The sequence below is a fragment of the Balaenoptera musculus genome, chromosome 11, assembly GCF_009873245.2.
Source record: "Balaenoptera musculus isolate JJ_BM4_2016_0621 chromosome 11, mBalMus1.pri.v3, whole genome shotgun sequence".
Taxonomy (NCBI): domain Eukaryota; kingdom Metazoa; phylum Chordata; class Mammalia; order Artiodactyla; family Balaenopteridae; genus Balaenoptera; species Balaenoptera musculus.
Genome location: NC_045795.1, coordinates 56,238,226 through 56,256,532, shown reverse-complemented (window position 1 = coordinate 56,256,532; position 18,307 = coordinate 56,238,226). Strand labels below are relative to the sequence as shown.

Here is an 18,307-nt window from a genome sequence, read left to right as displayed (position 1 = left end):
TGGAGAAAGGACAGTCTTTTCAATAAATGGTGCTGGGAAAACTGGACATCTACAGGTAAAAAATGAAATTAGAACACTCTCTAACACCATACACAAAAATAAACTGAAAATGGATTAAAGACCTAAATGTAAGGCCTGATACTATAAAACTCTTGGAGGAAAACATAGGCAGAACACTCTTTGACATGAATTGCAGCAATATCTTTTTCAATCCACCTCCTAGAGTAATGGAAATAAAAACAAAAATAAACAAGTGGGACCTAATTAAACTTAAAAGCTTCTGCACAGCAAAGGAAACCATAAACAAAACAAAAAGACAACCCACAGAATGGGAGAAAATATTTGCAAATGATGAGACCGACAAAGGATTAATGTCCAAAATATACAAACAGCTCATGCAGCTCAATATAAAAAAAAAACCCAACCAAATAAATAAATGGGCAGAAGATCTAAATAGACATTTCTCCAAAGAAGACATACAGATGGCCAAAAAGCACATGAAAAGATGTTCAACATCACTAATTATTAGAGAAATGCAAATCTAAACTACAACCAGTCAGAATGGCCTTCATCAAAAACTCTACAAACAATAAATGCTGGAGAGGGTGTGGAGAAAAGGGAACCCTCCTACACTGTTGGTGGGAATGTAAATTGGTAATATCATTATGGAGAATAGCATCGAGGTTCCTTAAAACTAAATAGAACTACCATATAATCCACCAATCCTGCTGCTGGGCATATATCTGGAGAAAACCATAATTCCAAAAGATATATGCACCCTAATGTTCACTGCAGCACTATTTACAACAGCCAAGACATGAAAGCAACCTAAATGTCCATTGACAGATGAATGGATAAAGAAGATATGGTACCTATATAGAATGGAATATGACTCAGCCATAAAAAAGAATGAAATAATGCCATTTGCAGCAACATGGATGGACCTAAAGTTTATCATACTAAGTGAAGTAAGTCAGACAGAGAAAGACAAATAACATATGGTATCACTTACAGGTGGATTCTAAAAAAATTGATACAAATGAACTTATTTACAAAACAGAAACAGACTCACAGACTTCGAAAACAAACTTATCAAAGGTTATCAAAGGGAAAAGGTGGGAGGAGGGATAAATTAGGAGTTTGGGATATAACATATATACGTTACTACATATAAAACAGATAATCAACAAGGACCTACTGTATAACACAGGGGACTCTACTCAGTATTCTGTAATAACCTATATGGGAAAAGAATCTGACAAAGAATGTATATATGTATACGTATAACTGAATCACTTTGCTGTACACCTGAAACTGATACAACATTGTAAATCAACTGTACTCTAATACAAAATAAACATTAAATTAAAAAAACCAAAAAACAAAAAATAAAGCAATTAGCCAAATCCAGAATATAAGAAATTACAGTTTCTTCTACAAATAAATGGCATTTTTAAAAAGAAAAGGATGGAGCAGCAATTATAAACTAAGGAAGAAATAAGAGATACTTTAACCAAATGCAATGTTTGAATTCTGACTCAAAGAAACCAATTATAAATTGACTTTTTAGAAAAAATAAATAGCTAAAAATAAGATGTGGATGGATATTGGTTGATATTAAGGAATCACTGTTAATATTGCTGGGTATGATGATGGTTATTCTTTAATAGTCCTTATCTGTTAGAGATACTCACTAAAGTATTAACTGAAGAATGACATGCTATCTAAGCTTCTCCTTAAAATACTCCAGTGAATGCATGTGCACACAGACACACATACATGAAGTTGTGAGGATAACAGATGAAACCAGATTTGCAGAATGTAGGTAACTGTTGAAGCTGAGTGATGGGCACATAAGCATTCTTTACAGTCTTTTCCCTAGTTTTGTGTATGGCCTGTGTGTGTGTGTGTGTGTGTGTGTGTGTGTGTGTGTGTGTGTGTGTGTGTGTGTGTGTGTGTGTGTGTATGGTTTTAAAATTTCACAGCAAACACTTTTTAAAAATAAGGAAGCAGAGTGGGATCTGTAAAGAAACCAGAGTCTTACCTCATAAACTGGTCCAATTTCATAATCTGTGAAAAATGCAATTGAGGGCTTAGCTAGAAACACTGGAGTATCAGCACAACTGTGGGAGGGCAAGAGAGGGTGAGAAAGGCTGTTAGTTTCATCCATGTGACTGATTCATGGAAAACAAATACATCCAAGCCATCAAAGAGATTGGCAATGTGTCATCTGTTGGCTTTTGTTGTTGTTAAAGCAGGTCACAAAATAGTTTTACAGCAAGATCAAATCTTTGTGAAAACACATATAGCTACATATTTCCTTTTCAATATGCATAGGAAAAACTCTGGAAGCTTAAACACCAATACGTTAATTGGGTTTTTAATATAGGTGCTAGTTTTCTTGGCAAACCTTTTCTGATTTTTCTTAATAAAAAGATATTTAATAAAGAAACATTAATAGTTTTAAGTCCATTAAAATTATGAACCAGTGAAGCAACTCATTCCCTTCGTACAGACAATTACTGAAATATAGCCAAAGGCACTCTCTTAAAGAAAAATCATAATTTATACTAATTATTTGTCATTACACAGATTTTAAACATTTTTATTATCCAAGACACATGAATTTAATGGAAGGAGCACATGGCTATAGAAATGTCTCCCATTTGACCCAGACCATTCAGATATAAACAAGGGCCAACACTAACCCCTATTCCTCAAGACTCTGGCAGGTCAGAAGAGCACAACCCAGGACTCTGGGGGTGTCCAAAGGCCACGCCTGAGGGCAGCCCCGAAGCCCTGCTCTACTCGGATACTGACACCCCGCCCCCAAACGTCTAGGATCCTCCAGAAGCCAAAGCAGACTCAGGACCTTCTGAGTTTTCCTCTGCAGGGTCAGATTTTCTGAGAACACGAGTCAGGAAAAAACACACCTCTCTTCCAGCTCTCCATCCTGGAATTCTCCTATCAGTGCTGGCTTCTTGGGAGGAAAGAGAAGAGACTTGCCTCCAAATGGAGTGTTAGGAGGGAAAAAGCGAGGGTTTTTCAGGAAGCGGTTCCGACTCTCCATCCTGGCGAGCAGAAGCCGCTCCAGCTGCCTCTGGGGCACACGTAAATGGTTCATCCAGTTTTTATTCTTCAGTGAACCTGTTTTCTTTGAAACACGAGAAAAGGATAGTGTCAACGACAAGCAGGGGGTCTGTGTGTGTTGATATCTTGCCGACTTCATGATCCACAGGTGGCCAAGGACACCCTCCTATTTTGCTGTGGCTTCATCACAGCGTCGTGTGTCACCAGGAGCCCCTTCCCCCTTGTCATCGCCCTGCCTCACTGCCCACACACTCACAGGCTTCAGCACTCACCTTGACAGTTGCCCTGGATCTGAGTTTGGCCTTAAAAGATGGGTCCCACGTCAGGCTGTCCATGGTGTAGTCTGTCTCCTCTTCAGACCGAGAGGGCATCTTCCTGCAGGCAAGCTTCTTGGTCAGTTCTTTCTTTGGGACAGAACGTTTCTCACAACTAAATGTCAGTTTTGAATATCCAGGGACAAAGACACCTGTGGCACCAGGAAAAAAAATAAGTTACTATACCAAGGTGACAAGGTGGACGCTTCCAAGATGACTTAATGAAACCACCAAAGGCACAGTTAGCTTGGTATTCTTTTTCCCCTATATGTTCATATTTCCTACCCCAGATGTAATTGCCCTTCACTGTATCAATTACTCCTGGAACTTACTCTGTATCCTCGAGACTTAGGACTAGAGTGTTCATATATTTGTTCAGTTGCCAAACATGGTCAAGAACATGAGTGGACCGTTGTCACGCACACGCATGTACACATACGTCATATGTGAACATGCTTTTTAAAAGGTTCACATGACATATCAAAGTTTGTATTAGCTTTTTATACCTATAAGATCATCTCCAAAAGGTTAAATAAGAACATTCAATATTGCTAGCAGGAATGCAGTGAAACTGGTATCATCACATTTCCTAGCACAGTGCCAGGTAAATCCTCAACGCATGTTAAATCCATCCTTACTGATCTGCCTAAGATACTGAGTGTCCAGCCAACTTTAAAATACTAAGTGGCGGAGGAGAGGAACCAAGATGGCAGAGTAGAAGGACGTGCTCTCACTCCCTCTTGCGAGAACACCAGAAACACAACTAGCTGCTGGACAATCATTGACAGGAGGACACTGGAACTCACCAAAAAAGATACCCCACATCCAAAGACAAAGGAGAAGCCACAATGAGACGGTAGGAGGGGCGCAATCAGAGTGAAATCAAATCCCGTAACTGGTGGGTAGGTGACTCACAGACTGGTGAACATTTATACAACAGAAGTCCACCCACTGGAGTGAAGGTTCTGAGCCCCACGTCAGGCTTCCCAACCTGGGGTTCCGGCAATGGGAGGAGGAATTCATAGAGAATCAGACTTTGAAGCCTAGTGGGAATTGACTGCAGGACTTCGACAGGACTGGGGGAAACAGAGACCCCACTCTTGGAGGGCACACACAAAATAGTGTGCGCATCAGGACCCAGGGGAAGGAGCAGTGACCCCAGGGGAGACTGAACCAGACCTACCTGCTAGTGTTGGAAAGCCTCCTGCAGAGGCGGGGGGTGGCTCTGTTTCACTGTGGGGACAAGGACACTGGCAGCAGAAGTTCTGGGAAGTACTCCTTGGCTAACCTCCCAGAGTCTGTCATTAGCCCCACCAAAGAGCCCAGGTAGGCTCCAGTGTTGGGTTGCCTCAGGCAAAACAACCAACAGGGAGGGAACCCAGCCCCACCCATCAACAGTCAAGTGGATTAAGGTTTTACTGAGCTCTGAACGCCACAGCAACAGTCAGCTCTACCCACCACCAGAGCCTCCCATCAAGCCTCTTAGCCTCAACCACCAGAGGGCAGACAGCAGAAGCAAGAAAAACTACAATCCTGCAGCCTGTGGAACAAAAACCACATTCACAGAAAGATAGACAAGATGAGAAGGCAGAGGGCTATATACCAGATGAAGGAACAAGAAAAAAAACCCAGAAAAATAACTAAATGAAGTGGAGATAGGCAACCTTCCAGAAAAAGAATTCAGAATAATGATAGTGAAGATGATCCAGGACCTCGGAATAAGAATGGAGGCAAAGATCGAGAAGATGCAAGAAATAATTAACAAAGACTTAGAAGAATTAAAGAACAAACAAACACAGGTGACCAATACAATAACTGAACTGAAAACTACACTAGAAGGAATCAATAGCAGAATAACTGACGCAGAAGAACGGATAAGTGACCTGGAAGACAGAATGGTGGAATTCACTGCTGCGGAACAGAGTAAAGAAAAAAGAATGAAAAGAAATGAAGACAGCCTAAGAGACCTCTGGGACAACATTAAATGCAACGACATTCGCATTATAGGGGTCCCAGAAGGAGAAAAGAGAGAGAAAGGACCCGAGAAAATATTTGAAGAGATTATAGTCGAAAACTTCCCTAACATGGGAAAGGAAATAGCCACCCAAGTCCAGGAAGCGCAGAGAGTCCCATACAGGATAAACCCAAGGAGAAACATGCTGAGACACATAGTAATCAAACTGGCAAAAATTAAAGACAAAGAAAAATTATTGAAAGCAGCAAGGGAAAAACGACAAATAACATACAAGGGAACTCCCATAAGGTTAACAGCTGATTTCTCAGCAGAAACTCTACAAGCCAGAAGGGAGTGGCATGATATACTTAAAGTGATGAAAGGGAAGAACCTACAACCAAGATTACTCTACCTGGCAAGGATCTCATGTAGATTTGATGGAGAAATCAAAAGCTTTACAGACAAGCAAAAGCTAAGAGAATTCAGCACCACCAAACCAGCTCTACAACAAATGCTAAAGGAACTTCTCTAAGTGGGAAACACAAGAGAAGAAAAGGACCTACAAAAACAAACCCAAAACAATTAAGAAAATGGTCATAGGAACATACATATCGATAACTACCTTAAACGTGAATGGATTAAATGCTGCAACCAAAAGACACAGGCTTGCTGAATGGATACAAAAACAAGACCCATATATATGCTGTCTACAAGAGACCCACTTTAGACCTAGGGACACATACAGACTGAAAGTGAGGGGATGGAAAAAGATATTGCATGCAAATGGAAATCAAAAGAAAGCTGGAGTAGCTATACTCATATCAGATAAAATAGACTTTAAAATAAAGAATGTTACAAGAGACAAGGAAGGACACTACATAATGATCAAGGGATCAATCCAAGAAGAAGATATAACAATTATAAATATATATGCACCCAACACAGGAGCACCTCAATACATAAGGCAACTGCTAACGGCTATAAAAGAGGAAATCGACAGTAACACAATAATAGTGGGGGACTTAACATCTCACTTACACCAATGGATGGATCATCCAAAATGAAAATAAATAAGGAAACAGAAGCTTTAAATGACACAATAGACCAGATAGATTTAATTGATATTTATAGGACATTCCATCTAAAAACAGCAGATTACACTTTCTTCTCAAGTGCACACGGAACATTCTCCAGGATAGATCACATCTTGGGTCACAAATCAAGCCTCAGTAAATTTAAGAAAATTGAAATCATATCAAGCATCTTTTCTGACCACAACACTATGAGATTAAAAATGAATTACAGGGAAAAAAACGTGAAAAGCACAAACACATGGAGGCTAAACAATACGTTACTAAATAACCAAGAGATCACTGAAGAAATCAAAGAGGAAATCAAAAAATGCCTAGAGACAAATGACAATGAAAACACGACGATCCAAAACCTATGGGATGCAGCAAAAGCAGTTCTAAGAGGGAAGTTTATAGCTATACAAGCCTATCTAAAGAAACAAGAAAAATCTCAAGTAAACAATCTAACCTTACACCTAAAGTAACTAGAGAAAGAAGAACAAACAAAACCCAAAGTTAGCAGAAGGAAAGAAATCATAAAGATCAGAGCAGAAATAAATGAAATAGAAACAAAGAAAACAATAGCAAAGATCAATAAAACTAAAAGCTGGTTCTTTGAGAAGATAAACAAAATTGATAAGCCATTAGCCAGATTCATCAAGAAAAAGAGGGAGAGGACTCAAATCAATAAAATCAGAAATGAAAAAGGAGAAGTTACAACAGACACCGCAGAAATACAAAGCATCCTAAGAGACTACTACAAGCAACTCTATGCCAATAAAATGGACAACCTGGAAGAAATGGACAAATTCTTAGAAAGGTATAACCTTCCAAGACTGAACCAGGAAGAAATAGAAAATATGAACAGACCAATCACAAGTAATGAAATTGAAACTGTGATTAAAAATCTTCCAACAAACAAAAGTCCAAGACCAGATGGCTTCACAGGTGAATTCTATCAAACATTTAGAGAAGAGCTAACACCCATCCTTCTCAAACTCTTCCAAAAAACTGCAGAGGAAGGAACACTCCCAAACTCATTCTATGAGGCCACCATCACCCTGATACCAAAACCAGACAAAGATACCACAAAAAAAGAAAATTACAGACCAATATCACTGATGAATATAGATGCAAAAATCCTCAACAAAATACTAGCAAACAGAATCCAACAACACATTAAAAGGATCATACACCACGATCAAGTGGGATTTATCCCAGGGATGCAAGGATTCTTCAATATACGCAAATCAATCAATGTGATACACCATATTAACAAACTGAAGAATAAAAACCATATGATCATCTCAATAGATGCAGAAAAAGCTTTTGACAAAATTCAACACCCATTTATGATAAATACTCTCCAGAAAGTGGGCATAGAGGGAACCTACCTCAACATAATAAAGGCCATATACGACAAACCCACAGCAAACATCATTCTCAACGGTGAAAAACTGAAAGCATTTCCTCTAAGATCAGGAACAATACAAGGATGTCCACTCTCACCACTATTATTCAACATAGTTTTGGAAGTCCTAGCCACGGCAATCAGAGAAGAAAAAGAAATAAAAGGAATACAAATTGGAAAAGAAGAAGTAAAAGTGTCACTTCTTGCAGATGACATGATACTATACATAGAGAATCCTAAAACTGCCACCAGAAAACTACTAGAGCTAATTAATGAATTTGGTAAAGGTGCAGGATACAAAATTAATGCACAGAAATCTCTTGCATTCCTATACACTAATGATGAAAAATCTGAAAGAGAAATTATGGAAACACTCCCATTTACCATTGCAACAAAAAGAATAAAATACCTAGGAATAAACCTACCTAGGGAGACAAAAGACCTGTATGCAGAAAACTATAAGACACTGATGAAAGAAATTAAAGATGATACCAACAGATGGAGAGATATACCATGTTCTTGATTGGAAGAATCAATATTGTGAAAATGACTATACTACTCAAAGCAATCTACAGATTCAATGCAATCCCTATCAAATTACCAATGGCATTTTTTATGGAACTAGAACAAATCATCTTAAAATTTGTATGGAGACACAAAAGACCCCGAATAGCCAAAGCAGTCTTGAGGGAAAAAAACGGAGCTGGAGGAATCAGACTCCCTGACTTCAGACTATGCTATAAAGCTACAGTAATCAAGACAATATGGTACTGGCACAAAAACAGAAACATAGACCAATGGAACAAGATAGAAAGCCCAGAGATAAACCCACACACCTATGGTCAACTAATCTATGACAAAGGAGGCAAAGATATACAATGGAGAAAAGACAGTCTCTTCAATAAGTGGTGCTGGGAAAACTGGACAGCTACATGTAAAAGAATGAAATTAGAACACTCCCTAACACCATACACAAAAATAAACTCAAAATGGATTAGAGACCTAAATGTAAGACTGGACACTATAAAACTCTTAGAGGAAAACATAGGAAGAACACTCTTTGACACAAATCACAGCAAGACCTTTTTTGATCCACCTCCTAGAGTAATGGAAATAAAAACAAAAATAAACACATGGGACCTAATGAAACTTAAAAGCATTTGCCCAGCAAAGGAATCCATAAACAAGACGAAAAGACAACCCTCAGAATGGGAGAAAATATTTGCAAACGAATCAACGGACAAAGGATTAATTTCCAAAATATATAAACAGCTCATTCAGCTCAATATTAAAGAAACAAACAACCCAATCCAAAAATGGGCAGAAGACCTAAATAGACATTTCTCCAAAGAAGACATACAGACGGCCACGAAGCACATGAAAAGATGCTCAACATCACTAATTATTAGAGAAATGCAAATCAAAACTACAATGAGGTATCACCTCACACCAGTTAGAATGGCCATCATCAGAAAATCTACAAACAACAAATGCTGGAGAGGGTGTGGAGAAAAGGGAACCCTCTCGCACTGTTGGTGGGAATGTAAATTGATACAGCCAGTATGGAGAACAATATGGAGGTTCCTTAAAAAACTAAAAATAGAATTACCATATGACCCAGCAATCCCACTACTGGGCATATACCCAGAGAAAACCGTAATTCAAAAAGACACATGCACCCCAATGTTCATTGCAGCACTATTTACAATAGCCAGGTCATGGAAGCAACCTAAATGCCCATCAACAGACGAATGGATAAAGAAGAGGTGGTACATATATACAATGGAATATTACTCAGCCATAAAAAGGAACGAAACTGAGTCATTTGTTGAGACGTGGATGGATCTAGAGACTGTCATACAGAGTGAAGTAAGTCAGAAAGAGAAAAACAAATATCGTATATTAACGCATGTATGTGGAACCTAGAAAAATGGTACAGATGAACCGGGTTGCAGGGCAGAAGTTGAGACACAGATGTAGAGAACAAACGTATGGACACCAAGGGGGGAAAACTGCGGTGGGGTGGGGATGGTGGTGTGCTGAATTGGGCGACTGGGATTGACATGTATACAGTGATGTGTATAAAACTGATGACTGATTAAAAAAGAAAAATGCTAAGTGACTTGGGACTTCCCTGGCAGTCCAGTGGTTGCGACCCCATGCTTCCATTGCAGGGGGCACGGGTTCAATCCCTGGTCGGGGAATTGAGATCCGACATGCCACGCAGTGCGGCCAAAAATAATAATAAAAATAAAAATAAAATAAAATAAAATAGTAAGTGGTCGAGTACCCCATGGCACTTGGTTCTGCTACCTCTTTCTGGCCTCACTTCCCTGCATGGCCCAGGCCGCCAGTGGAACTCTTTCCTCGTCAGCACCCTGAATTCTCTGGATCCCAATCCTCCCACCCCAAATGCCTTCTCAGCTCTGGTCCCCCAGAGATCATCAGAGTCTCACTGACTGGGGCTGCTGACAAGCTCGTCTTTGGAGCCTGGCACCGCCAGGTCGCCATCCCGATGTTTGGCCGCAGGATCTACATGGCGGCTCTTCTGAAATTCTACCTTGCTGCCTAAGCCCACAACACAGCCTCCCACTCCACTCATTCTCAGAAGATCTTGCCTCCACAGCACAGAAAACTGGCCCAGTATCATACACACATCCTTCTCTGCCTCCCTACCCAAACTTCCCTCCACACTCAAAGTTGCTCTTGGCCTGTAAGGGGTATGCAGAACCCCTAGGTCCGTGTTCTGACTCCATCAAAAACTTGCTCCCTGGCTCATATGTCTTCAGACCCTCCCTCTCTTGGTTCATTCAACTCCAATCCTAAACACTGTCACATCTTGTTGTTGGGCAACAGACTAGAGAGTCAGATTCCGCATTGAGGAGCTGAGACTTCTATCTTGTACATGTTAGGGAGCTAGTGAGGAAGTGGCATGCTCAGAGCTGAGCCTCCCAAGAGCCACTACCAAATTCAAGAAAAGTGGAAAAAAACATCTATGAACAAGGAAATAGCAGCAAAGGTGGCTGGTATGGTCCCACTACTACAGGACTTCCCTGGAATGGTATCAGAGGCTCGAAGAGGGTACAAAGAGAGTACAGAGGCATTACCTTTAGGTGCAGAGCAAAAGGGCACTGTATCGCTGTAGTAATCATTCGGGCAGATCAAATGATGCTTCTGTAGCAACTCGTTGTCCACACACCACCTGAAGACGGTCTTCACTACACAGAAGAGAATGAGAAAAGGTGTTTCAAGGCACACTGACGTCAAAGAAACTACACCCAAACTTTCTTCATCCTCCAAGCCTAAACCACCTAACAAAATTCTTAGAACCCTGTGGTCATTTTGAGATTTAAGAAACTAACCAGCAAGTATTTAAGTTGGCCACTTAAAAGAGGTCAACCATTGGGCAAGGCTGTGTGGTGGTATTATTTGAGCTAAAATACAGTTACTTGCAGAGAGGTCTATAACAAAACAGAGTTAGGGGAAACAGGGTAGATTGATGAGTGGCCCCAATTTTTCACTCTTCTCTGTATCCACGCCCCCTGCCATGTGAGTGTTTAGTTCCTGCTACTAGGGACAGAGCCCACTTCTTCACCCTTGACTTTGGCCATGTGATGTGCTTTGACCATGAAAGGCTGGCAGGATTTTGAAAGGTGCTCGTGCAGCTGAGCCTTCCCTCTTGTGCCTTTGCCATCATCCTGAGAAGAGCTCCTGCCCCTTCATCCTGGACCCCAGCAGGAGTCCACGTGGAGCAGACCCGAGCCCAACCTGCAGCAGGGAGCCAAGTTCAGCTGGACCCACAGCTGGACGCTGATCTAGCCAGCCAAGCCCAGCTAGATCAGCCAACCCCCAACCGACTGGCAGACACATGAGAGGAAATCTCATTTAATAGAGTGGGAAGTTGATGTTATCTATGGTTGATGAGCCAGGAAACAGTAGAAAAGATGTGTTATTTAGAGGTTTCCAGAAGAATTAGAGCTAAAAATGGCCATTTCTGACAAGTGGACTGAAGTTGGGAGAGGTGAGGTGGAGGAATTTTCAATAGACTTCTTTAGAGCAGTGGTAGGTTTGCAGCAAAATTGAGGGGAAGGTATAGAGATTTCCCATATACCCACTTGCCCCCACCACATGCAGAGCCTCCCCCATTATCAACGTCCCCCATGGATGGTACATTTGTTACAACTGATGATCCTACACTGACACATCATTGTCACATGAAGCCCGCAGTTTACATTAGGGTTCACTCTTGGTGTTGTGAAGTCTATGGGTTTGCACAAATGTGCAATGACATACGTAGGTGGGGGCTTTTTATATTTCATTAGAAACTATTTGATTTTCTTTTTAAACCATGTACACGACTACTTTGATAAAAATTAAGGAGTAAACAGGATGAATGGAAGACTTGAAAGTTTTCAAACTTTACTACTTGCTCCATTAACCAACATGGTGCCTTTAAATGGCCTTTCCCTCCGGAGGTTCCCTATAACCAACCAAAGGTACAGGTGAGACAAGTGAAGAACACGTTTCTCCCATCAAATATGTTAATTTAAGAATTTTGAGATTTGGCCTATCACTGTAATAGTCAAGTTTTGACAAGGAAAGCAGGAATTACTCTATGTATACCGTATACAAAGGGGTTGAGGGAATTCCCTGGCAGTCCAGTGGTTAGGACTCTGCGCTTTCACTGCCGAGGACACAGGTTCAATCCCTGGTTGGGGAACTGAGATCCCACAAGTCACGCAGCATGGCCAAAAAAAGGTGGGAGGGCACTTGTTGAACGCAGGGGATTGCCAAGTGGGAGAGAGCTCAGGGAATTCATCATTAACAACTTCAGCCAGCAGCACTGAAGCAGGGGGCTCTCAGGACGTGATCTGGACTCTGCTATGAAACCCACAGCTGCTCGGTCATCTGCCTGCTTCTGGAGAACAGAGGCCCTCCCCTTCCAAAACCCACCAAGAGCCTCTCATCAGTGACCGATCCCGGAACCACAGGTAAAAGGTCCCTTCTGGGAAAATGTGGGTCCCTGGCCCCTCCTCTGCAATACAGAGACCTCACCAGGGAGTGGCAGCGATGCCAGCTGACACAGCCCAGCCCAGTGCCCGAGTACTCTGGTGATGGCCTATTTGGAATATTAAAAGATAAAATAAAGCTTCCAGAAAAAGGGCAAAGGCCATGATGCAAGGAGATGTATCCTCTGTCTTCTGATACCATTACCCCCATGGTCCTCCCCCAGGGTATGGGCAGTTCAGTGCGTGGGCAGTTCAGTGCTGTGTCTGGGGGTGGGAGCGGCGGTTTCTTATCAGGTCTTTGGGAAGTTTCTCTCCACGTCAGGCCTGGTCCGTGGACCAGGTGAGTCTTGGGCACCCTGAACTGGCCTTGTGACCATCTTCTTCCACCTGGGACGGGTGGGCTTCCTACATGGACCCTGCTCCTGAGCACGGCTCTGCAAGGGGTTCGCTGCTCCATTCCCCAGAAGACAACACAGATAAGATACCAGCAAGGGAAGGGGACAAAAGCACAGGACGTTCTGCTGAATTCTGATCTTTCTCCCTCTGTCTGGAGAATTTACGCATGTTTTCCACCACGTGACGTTTGTATCAGCAAACAGAGAAAGTCTGCTTCTGTGCCTCAAATAACAAAGATTTCAGGGGAATGTCCTTACCATCAATCATCCAAGTTATAAAAGAGGTTCTTGGGTCACCTCGCCCTGCCCTGAGAAGCAGGGATCAGAGGGGTGTCCAGGAAACTGGATTAAGGTCTCTACTTCTGCTACTTTTGAAATAAAAAAGAGAAACATTGCCAGCAGAAGGCTGAGAAACCAGGGTGGATAATGTCTGATTACAACTTAATATTATCTTGGGTAAAAACATAAAATGAAGGTCATTGGGAAACTCTCCTGGCTGATGTTCATTTCCCAGTTCTCAATGTTTTATTCCACTTTCATTAAAAATAAACAAACAAATAATTACTTAATCTCCCCTGATCTCTAACCAAAAGAATCCTACCAAAGACAGGGACAGTATCAGACTCCAGGGACTCAGTGGATATCAGGCAACCAATAAATCTTCCTGAGAATCTGCTACCAATAATCTCTGCCTAAATCCACGACTGAGGGAGGGGGCCTGGCAGCTACACGACTCTGCTGCAGAGAAGGGGCAACAGGAGGAGATATGGATTCTACACTGAGTGTTCACTGTCTAATGGGGCTGAGCCTCAGAGGGGGCAGACCTGACATGGCATGGGGCCTCACACTCAGAGCCACACCCAAGGGGAAGTCATCTACACCCGTGTGACACTGTGCCTAGACAACAGGCCTTCCTCCTCCTCTTGAGAGAAGAAAGAGATGGGCTTTAACAGCAGACACAAGTTCAAATCTGGGTCCCAGCCCTTCTGAGCTGTGGGAATTTAGGGAAGTTACTTGAGCTCCTCTCTCAGCTCCTATACCTGTAAAATGGAGAGAAAACCTACCTCGCAGGGCTGTTGGAAGGATTCAGTGGAATAACATATGCAAAGCATCTTACCCATCCTCTGGTCCCCAGCAGGACCCCATGAGTGTAATGCTTTCCGAAGCCACTGTATCTTCCACTTCTCCCTCCCTCCAGGCCACAGATATGTCAGGTCTCCCAACCCTAAAAGCACTGTCCCTACTAACCTGGAAAATGATGATTTTCAGGGATGTAGGAGGATAGATCAAAGACTTTGCGGCAGGGGGTGGGGCGGAATAAAGGAACCAGGGCTTCTTAGAGAAACAGCTGATTCCAGGTCTGGGGCAATAAATATACAAGATGAACCTGGAACATCTGACCATTCCAGAAAGTAAGGAAGTTACAACAGACAACCAATGTTGTGTCAGAAGAGTCAGGTGTCAACTAGAAAATGTTCTAATTGGCCAAAGATGGGACAGTTCGAGCATCAATAAGAATAAATATAATTGTAGTTGTGAAACCTATGAGGTCATAATGATATTAAAAACCAACTAACCAAACCTCATTAGTCATCGTTGGCAGATGTTAGGGAAACCAGCTCATTATTTTAAAAACTGGCAGATAAGGGGAAAGAATTAATTCTGCTCCTATCTTGGAGTAATCAAAGTAGTTGCCGAAGAGTTTCTCTTTATAGAAGTATTTCAGTATCATTAGCACTTCATTATAATTTATAACCCCTAATGAAACAACAGATCTGGGCAAAGACTGGCAATATCACGAAAACAGAGACATCATGTACCTCCTGAAGGGAGTACACAGCACCATCTCTGAACTGGTCTTTCCCCTTCTGCCCCCCAAATTGAGCTTAAACCTCATAATGTCTCTACAACTAACTACTGAATTGCAAGGAATACAGGGATCATGAGAACAGGTTAAACGACACCACAATGTTGAAATCAGCAAAATCCAGACTACGGACAAGTGTGCAGGAAAAATGACCCAATTTCTTTAACAAATAAATCAAGAAAGCATTGCCAGAGAGATGGTTGACTTAGAAAAGAGTTTTTAGTGAGTGCTGATGGAGATTTGATGAGGAAAAAAGATATTGGTCAAATGTGAGAATACCTCTCCACAAAGCACTGATTAGTCATCATCTGGCACGGCGAATTTAATGCGGAGACACCAACCTGACCAGGTCATCAAGGCTAGCATCACCCGGGCCTCCTGACGTGCTGCGGCGAGAGGAGCACAGCATCATTTGCATGGCGCTGCTGCCAAGCGCGAGCCTGAGTTTGATCATGGGGAAATGTTAGAGCCACGCCACAGAGGGGGAGGCCTGTCAAGAACTGTCAGGAGAGAGGATCCTGGGAAGATGGGGAGTAAAGCGCCAGGACTCTGTCTCCCCACCTAGGCGAAAGGCACGCTGGCAGAATCAGTCTAACGGAACTGTTTGGTAACCATGGCTTCTATTGAAGACTTGTAACTTCCAGGGGAAGGCTCGGACAGGAAACTGCAGTGGACTTCAGCTCTTAGCGTGGTAGCAGCTACCCACCCCTCACTCCCAGTCCCAGGGCAGGCATCTGTGCATGTGTTTCTGGGGCATCCTGCAGAGTCTGTGAGAGCCTGGGTGAGCCAAAAGGACCCTGTCCTCCAAATACCTGGGATTTGTGCTCTGACTGCCGATGACTGCTTCTGACCACAGAGGTGTAGGCAAAGAGGCACCTCCCCCCATTGTGTCAAGCCCCTTCTCCTCCAGCTGAAGTGACTTCCAGGGAATTTTGTTTGTTTGTTTGTTTGTTTATTGAAGTATAGTTGACTTAATATTAGTTTCAGGTGTACAACATAGTGCTGCGATATTTTTATACATTACAAAATGATCACCACTATGGTACTTTGTTACAGCATCCTGGACTGGTTAAGACAGGGAGTTAACACTAGGGGGCGCTCTTGTCCAACAGCAGTCAGGAGCCAATAGATATATTTCCCCTTTTCATCTCCCTGCAGTTGGTGGTTCTGAGATCCATTTCATGAGGCTCCTCAAAAGGTCCTGTGGGACTGAGCACGCGTCACCTGTAGTGGAGGCCAACTGAACGACAAATCTTTATATCATCTTTCCCTTCTTCCCTGTTCCACTTCCCTTGTTCTGCATACCTCCTCTCTGGATCACATTCCCAAATAAACTACCTGCATGAAAACATTTGATCCAGGCTTTGCTTTTGGGAGAAACTGGCTAAAACAATTGCTTCCAGACTAGAATGAAGACTATCAGGATGGGATTTTGGAGCTGGATCACTCTTTAGTCAGATGGCAAAAAGGATTGCATCGCTGGTAATTCCTGGTGTATGATAGCATCAAATAACTAAGATTCTCATATGTGGTAAACTGCGATGTGGTAAAAGGTGAAGTGTTGGCATTTGTGATAGCTATGACCCCTGAATGGTATGGGGTCAATGGTAATTATAAGGATTGGCTGGCTTTTAACTGCTTTGGAAGCTTTCAAAAAAAAGAAAATTATAGGCTCACATCAACTAACTAACAACTCAAGGCATACCATGAAAGTCAGAGTCTCTGGCAATGTCTAACGAGACTCTCATCTAAGTTGCAGGGCAGACAGTGCGAAAATCAGACATGGGATCTAACTGAGGGTAGCAGAATAGCAAAGGAGACTGAATGCACAGCATCAACAGGTCTCCTGTATCAAAGTCAGGACCCTGACAGGAAAAGAGTAAGACTCAAAGACCTGGAATGAGGCACTGAGGTGCATGAACCTGAGAATTCTGAACCTCCAGGTTCATCTGAACACTCGAGGTCAGCAGAAGCAACGCTCTCCCCTTGCAGAGATTAGCACCATCATCAAATACTTAAAGGATACAGGGATGATAGTTTTGTTGGGATTAAGTGATGGATACATAAGGGTCCATAAACTATTCAGTTCATCTGTCTGGCTCCTGCAGAAGCCAAACAGAGTAGATGATAATGGGCTACCATAAATTTAACCACGTGGTAGCCCCAGTCACAGCTGCCATACTGAATATGGTATCTTTACTGGCCAGCTTCTAGCACTGACATGTGACTATAGGTCTGGCAAGTGTGTTCTCTATCCTCCTTGGTAAGGAAGGTTTACAGCAATTTGCCTTTATGTAAGAAGGACATCAGCACACAATCACTGTCTCACCACAAGAGCATGCTGGCTCTCCTGCTCTCTAACCAACAGAGCCTGCGGGGAACTCAGTTGTCTTGACACTCTGCCCAACATCATGTCAGTCCACTATACTGCTGACCTCCTAACTGGACTTGATGATCATGAAGTGGTAAGTAGTTTAGCAAGACTAGAAGATTCAGGCTCCTGACTGGATGGCTGTTAGCATGACTGACGCCATCTTGGGCCCTTACAGTTTCTCCTCTCCTTTCAATGACCCTACCCAGGACTGTACTGCGTAGTGAATCACTTCTCTGTCATCAGGGGCTTTGTAGTTAATAGATCTTGCCTAATAATCATTAGGACCAGGTAGCCTCTATGCTCTATTAGTCCCCAAACAATGATGAAAAACCTTCCCTGATGTATTCCTGGTGCCCACAAGACTAGTTACCCATTCACAAATCTTTTTTTTTTAATATAAATTTATTTTATTTATTTATTTTTGGCTGTGTTGGGTCTTCGTTGCTGTGCACGGGGTTTCTCTAGTTGCAGTGAGCGGGGGCTACTCTTCGTTGCAGTGCACAGGCTTCTCATTGCGGTGGCTTTTCTTGTTGCAGAGCACGGGCTCTGGGCATGCAGGCTTCAGTAGTGTGGCACTCTGGCTCAGTAGTTGTGGCGCATGGGCTTAGTTGTTCCGCAGCATGTGGGATCTTCCCGGACCAGGGATCAAACCCCTGTCCCCTGCATTGGCAGGCGGATTCTCAACCACTGTGCCACCAGGGAAGCCCCACCCATTCACAAATCTTAACTTAGGAATGCACGTACTGTTTCCAAGCACCTAGCCCCATACCCGAGGTTAACTATGAAATTATCCCAATGGCCCCTCTGCGGTGTGGAGTACAGC

General features: G+C 42.6%; 1 protein-coding gene across 1 annotated transcript in view; it reads right to left on the bottom strand.

Moving 5' to 3' along the window:
- DLEC1 (DLEC1 cilia and flagella associated protein) overlaps positions 1 to 18,307 on the bottom strand; it is a 99,786-nt gene that overhangs the window by 58,293 nt on the left and 23,186 nt on the right. Inside the window, exons 4-7 of the mRNA XM_036867671.1 lie at positions 10,947 to 11,057; positions 3,363 to 3,556; positions 2,934 to 3,154; positions 2,045 to 2,123 (exon numbers count right to left, since the gene is read on the bottom strand). Of these exons, the coding sequence (XP_036723566.1) occupies positions 2,045 to 2,123; positions 2,934 to 3,154; positions 3,363 to 3,556; positions 10,947 to 11,057 (605 nt within the window). The remainder of the gene's footprint in view (positions 1 to 2,044; positions 2,124 to 2,933; positions 3,155 to 3,362; positions 3,557 to 10,946; positions 11,058 to 18,307) is intronic.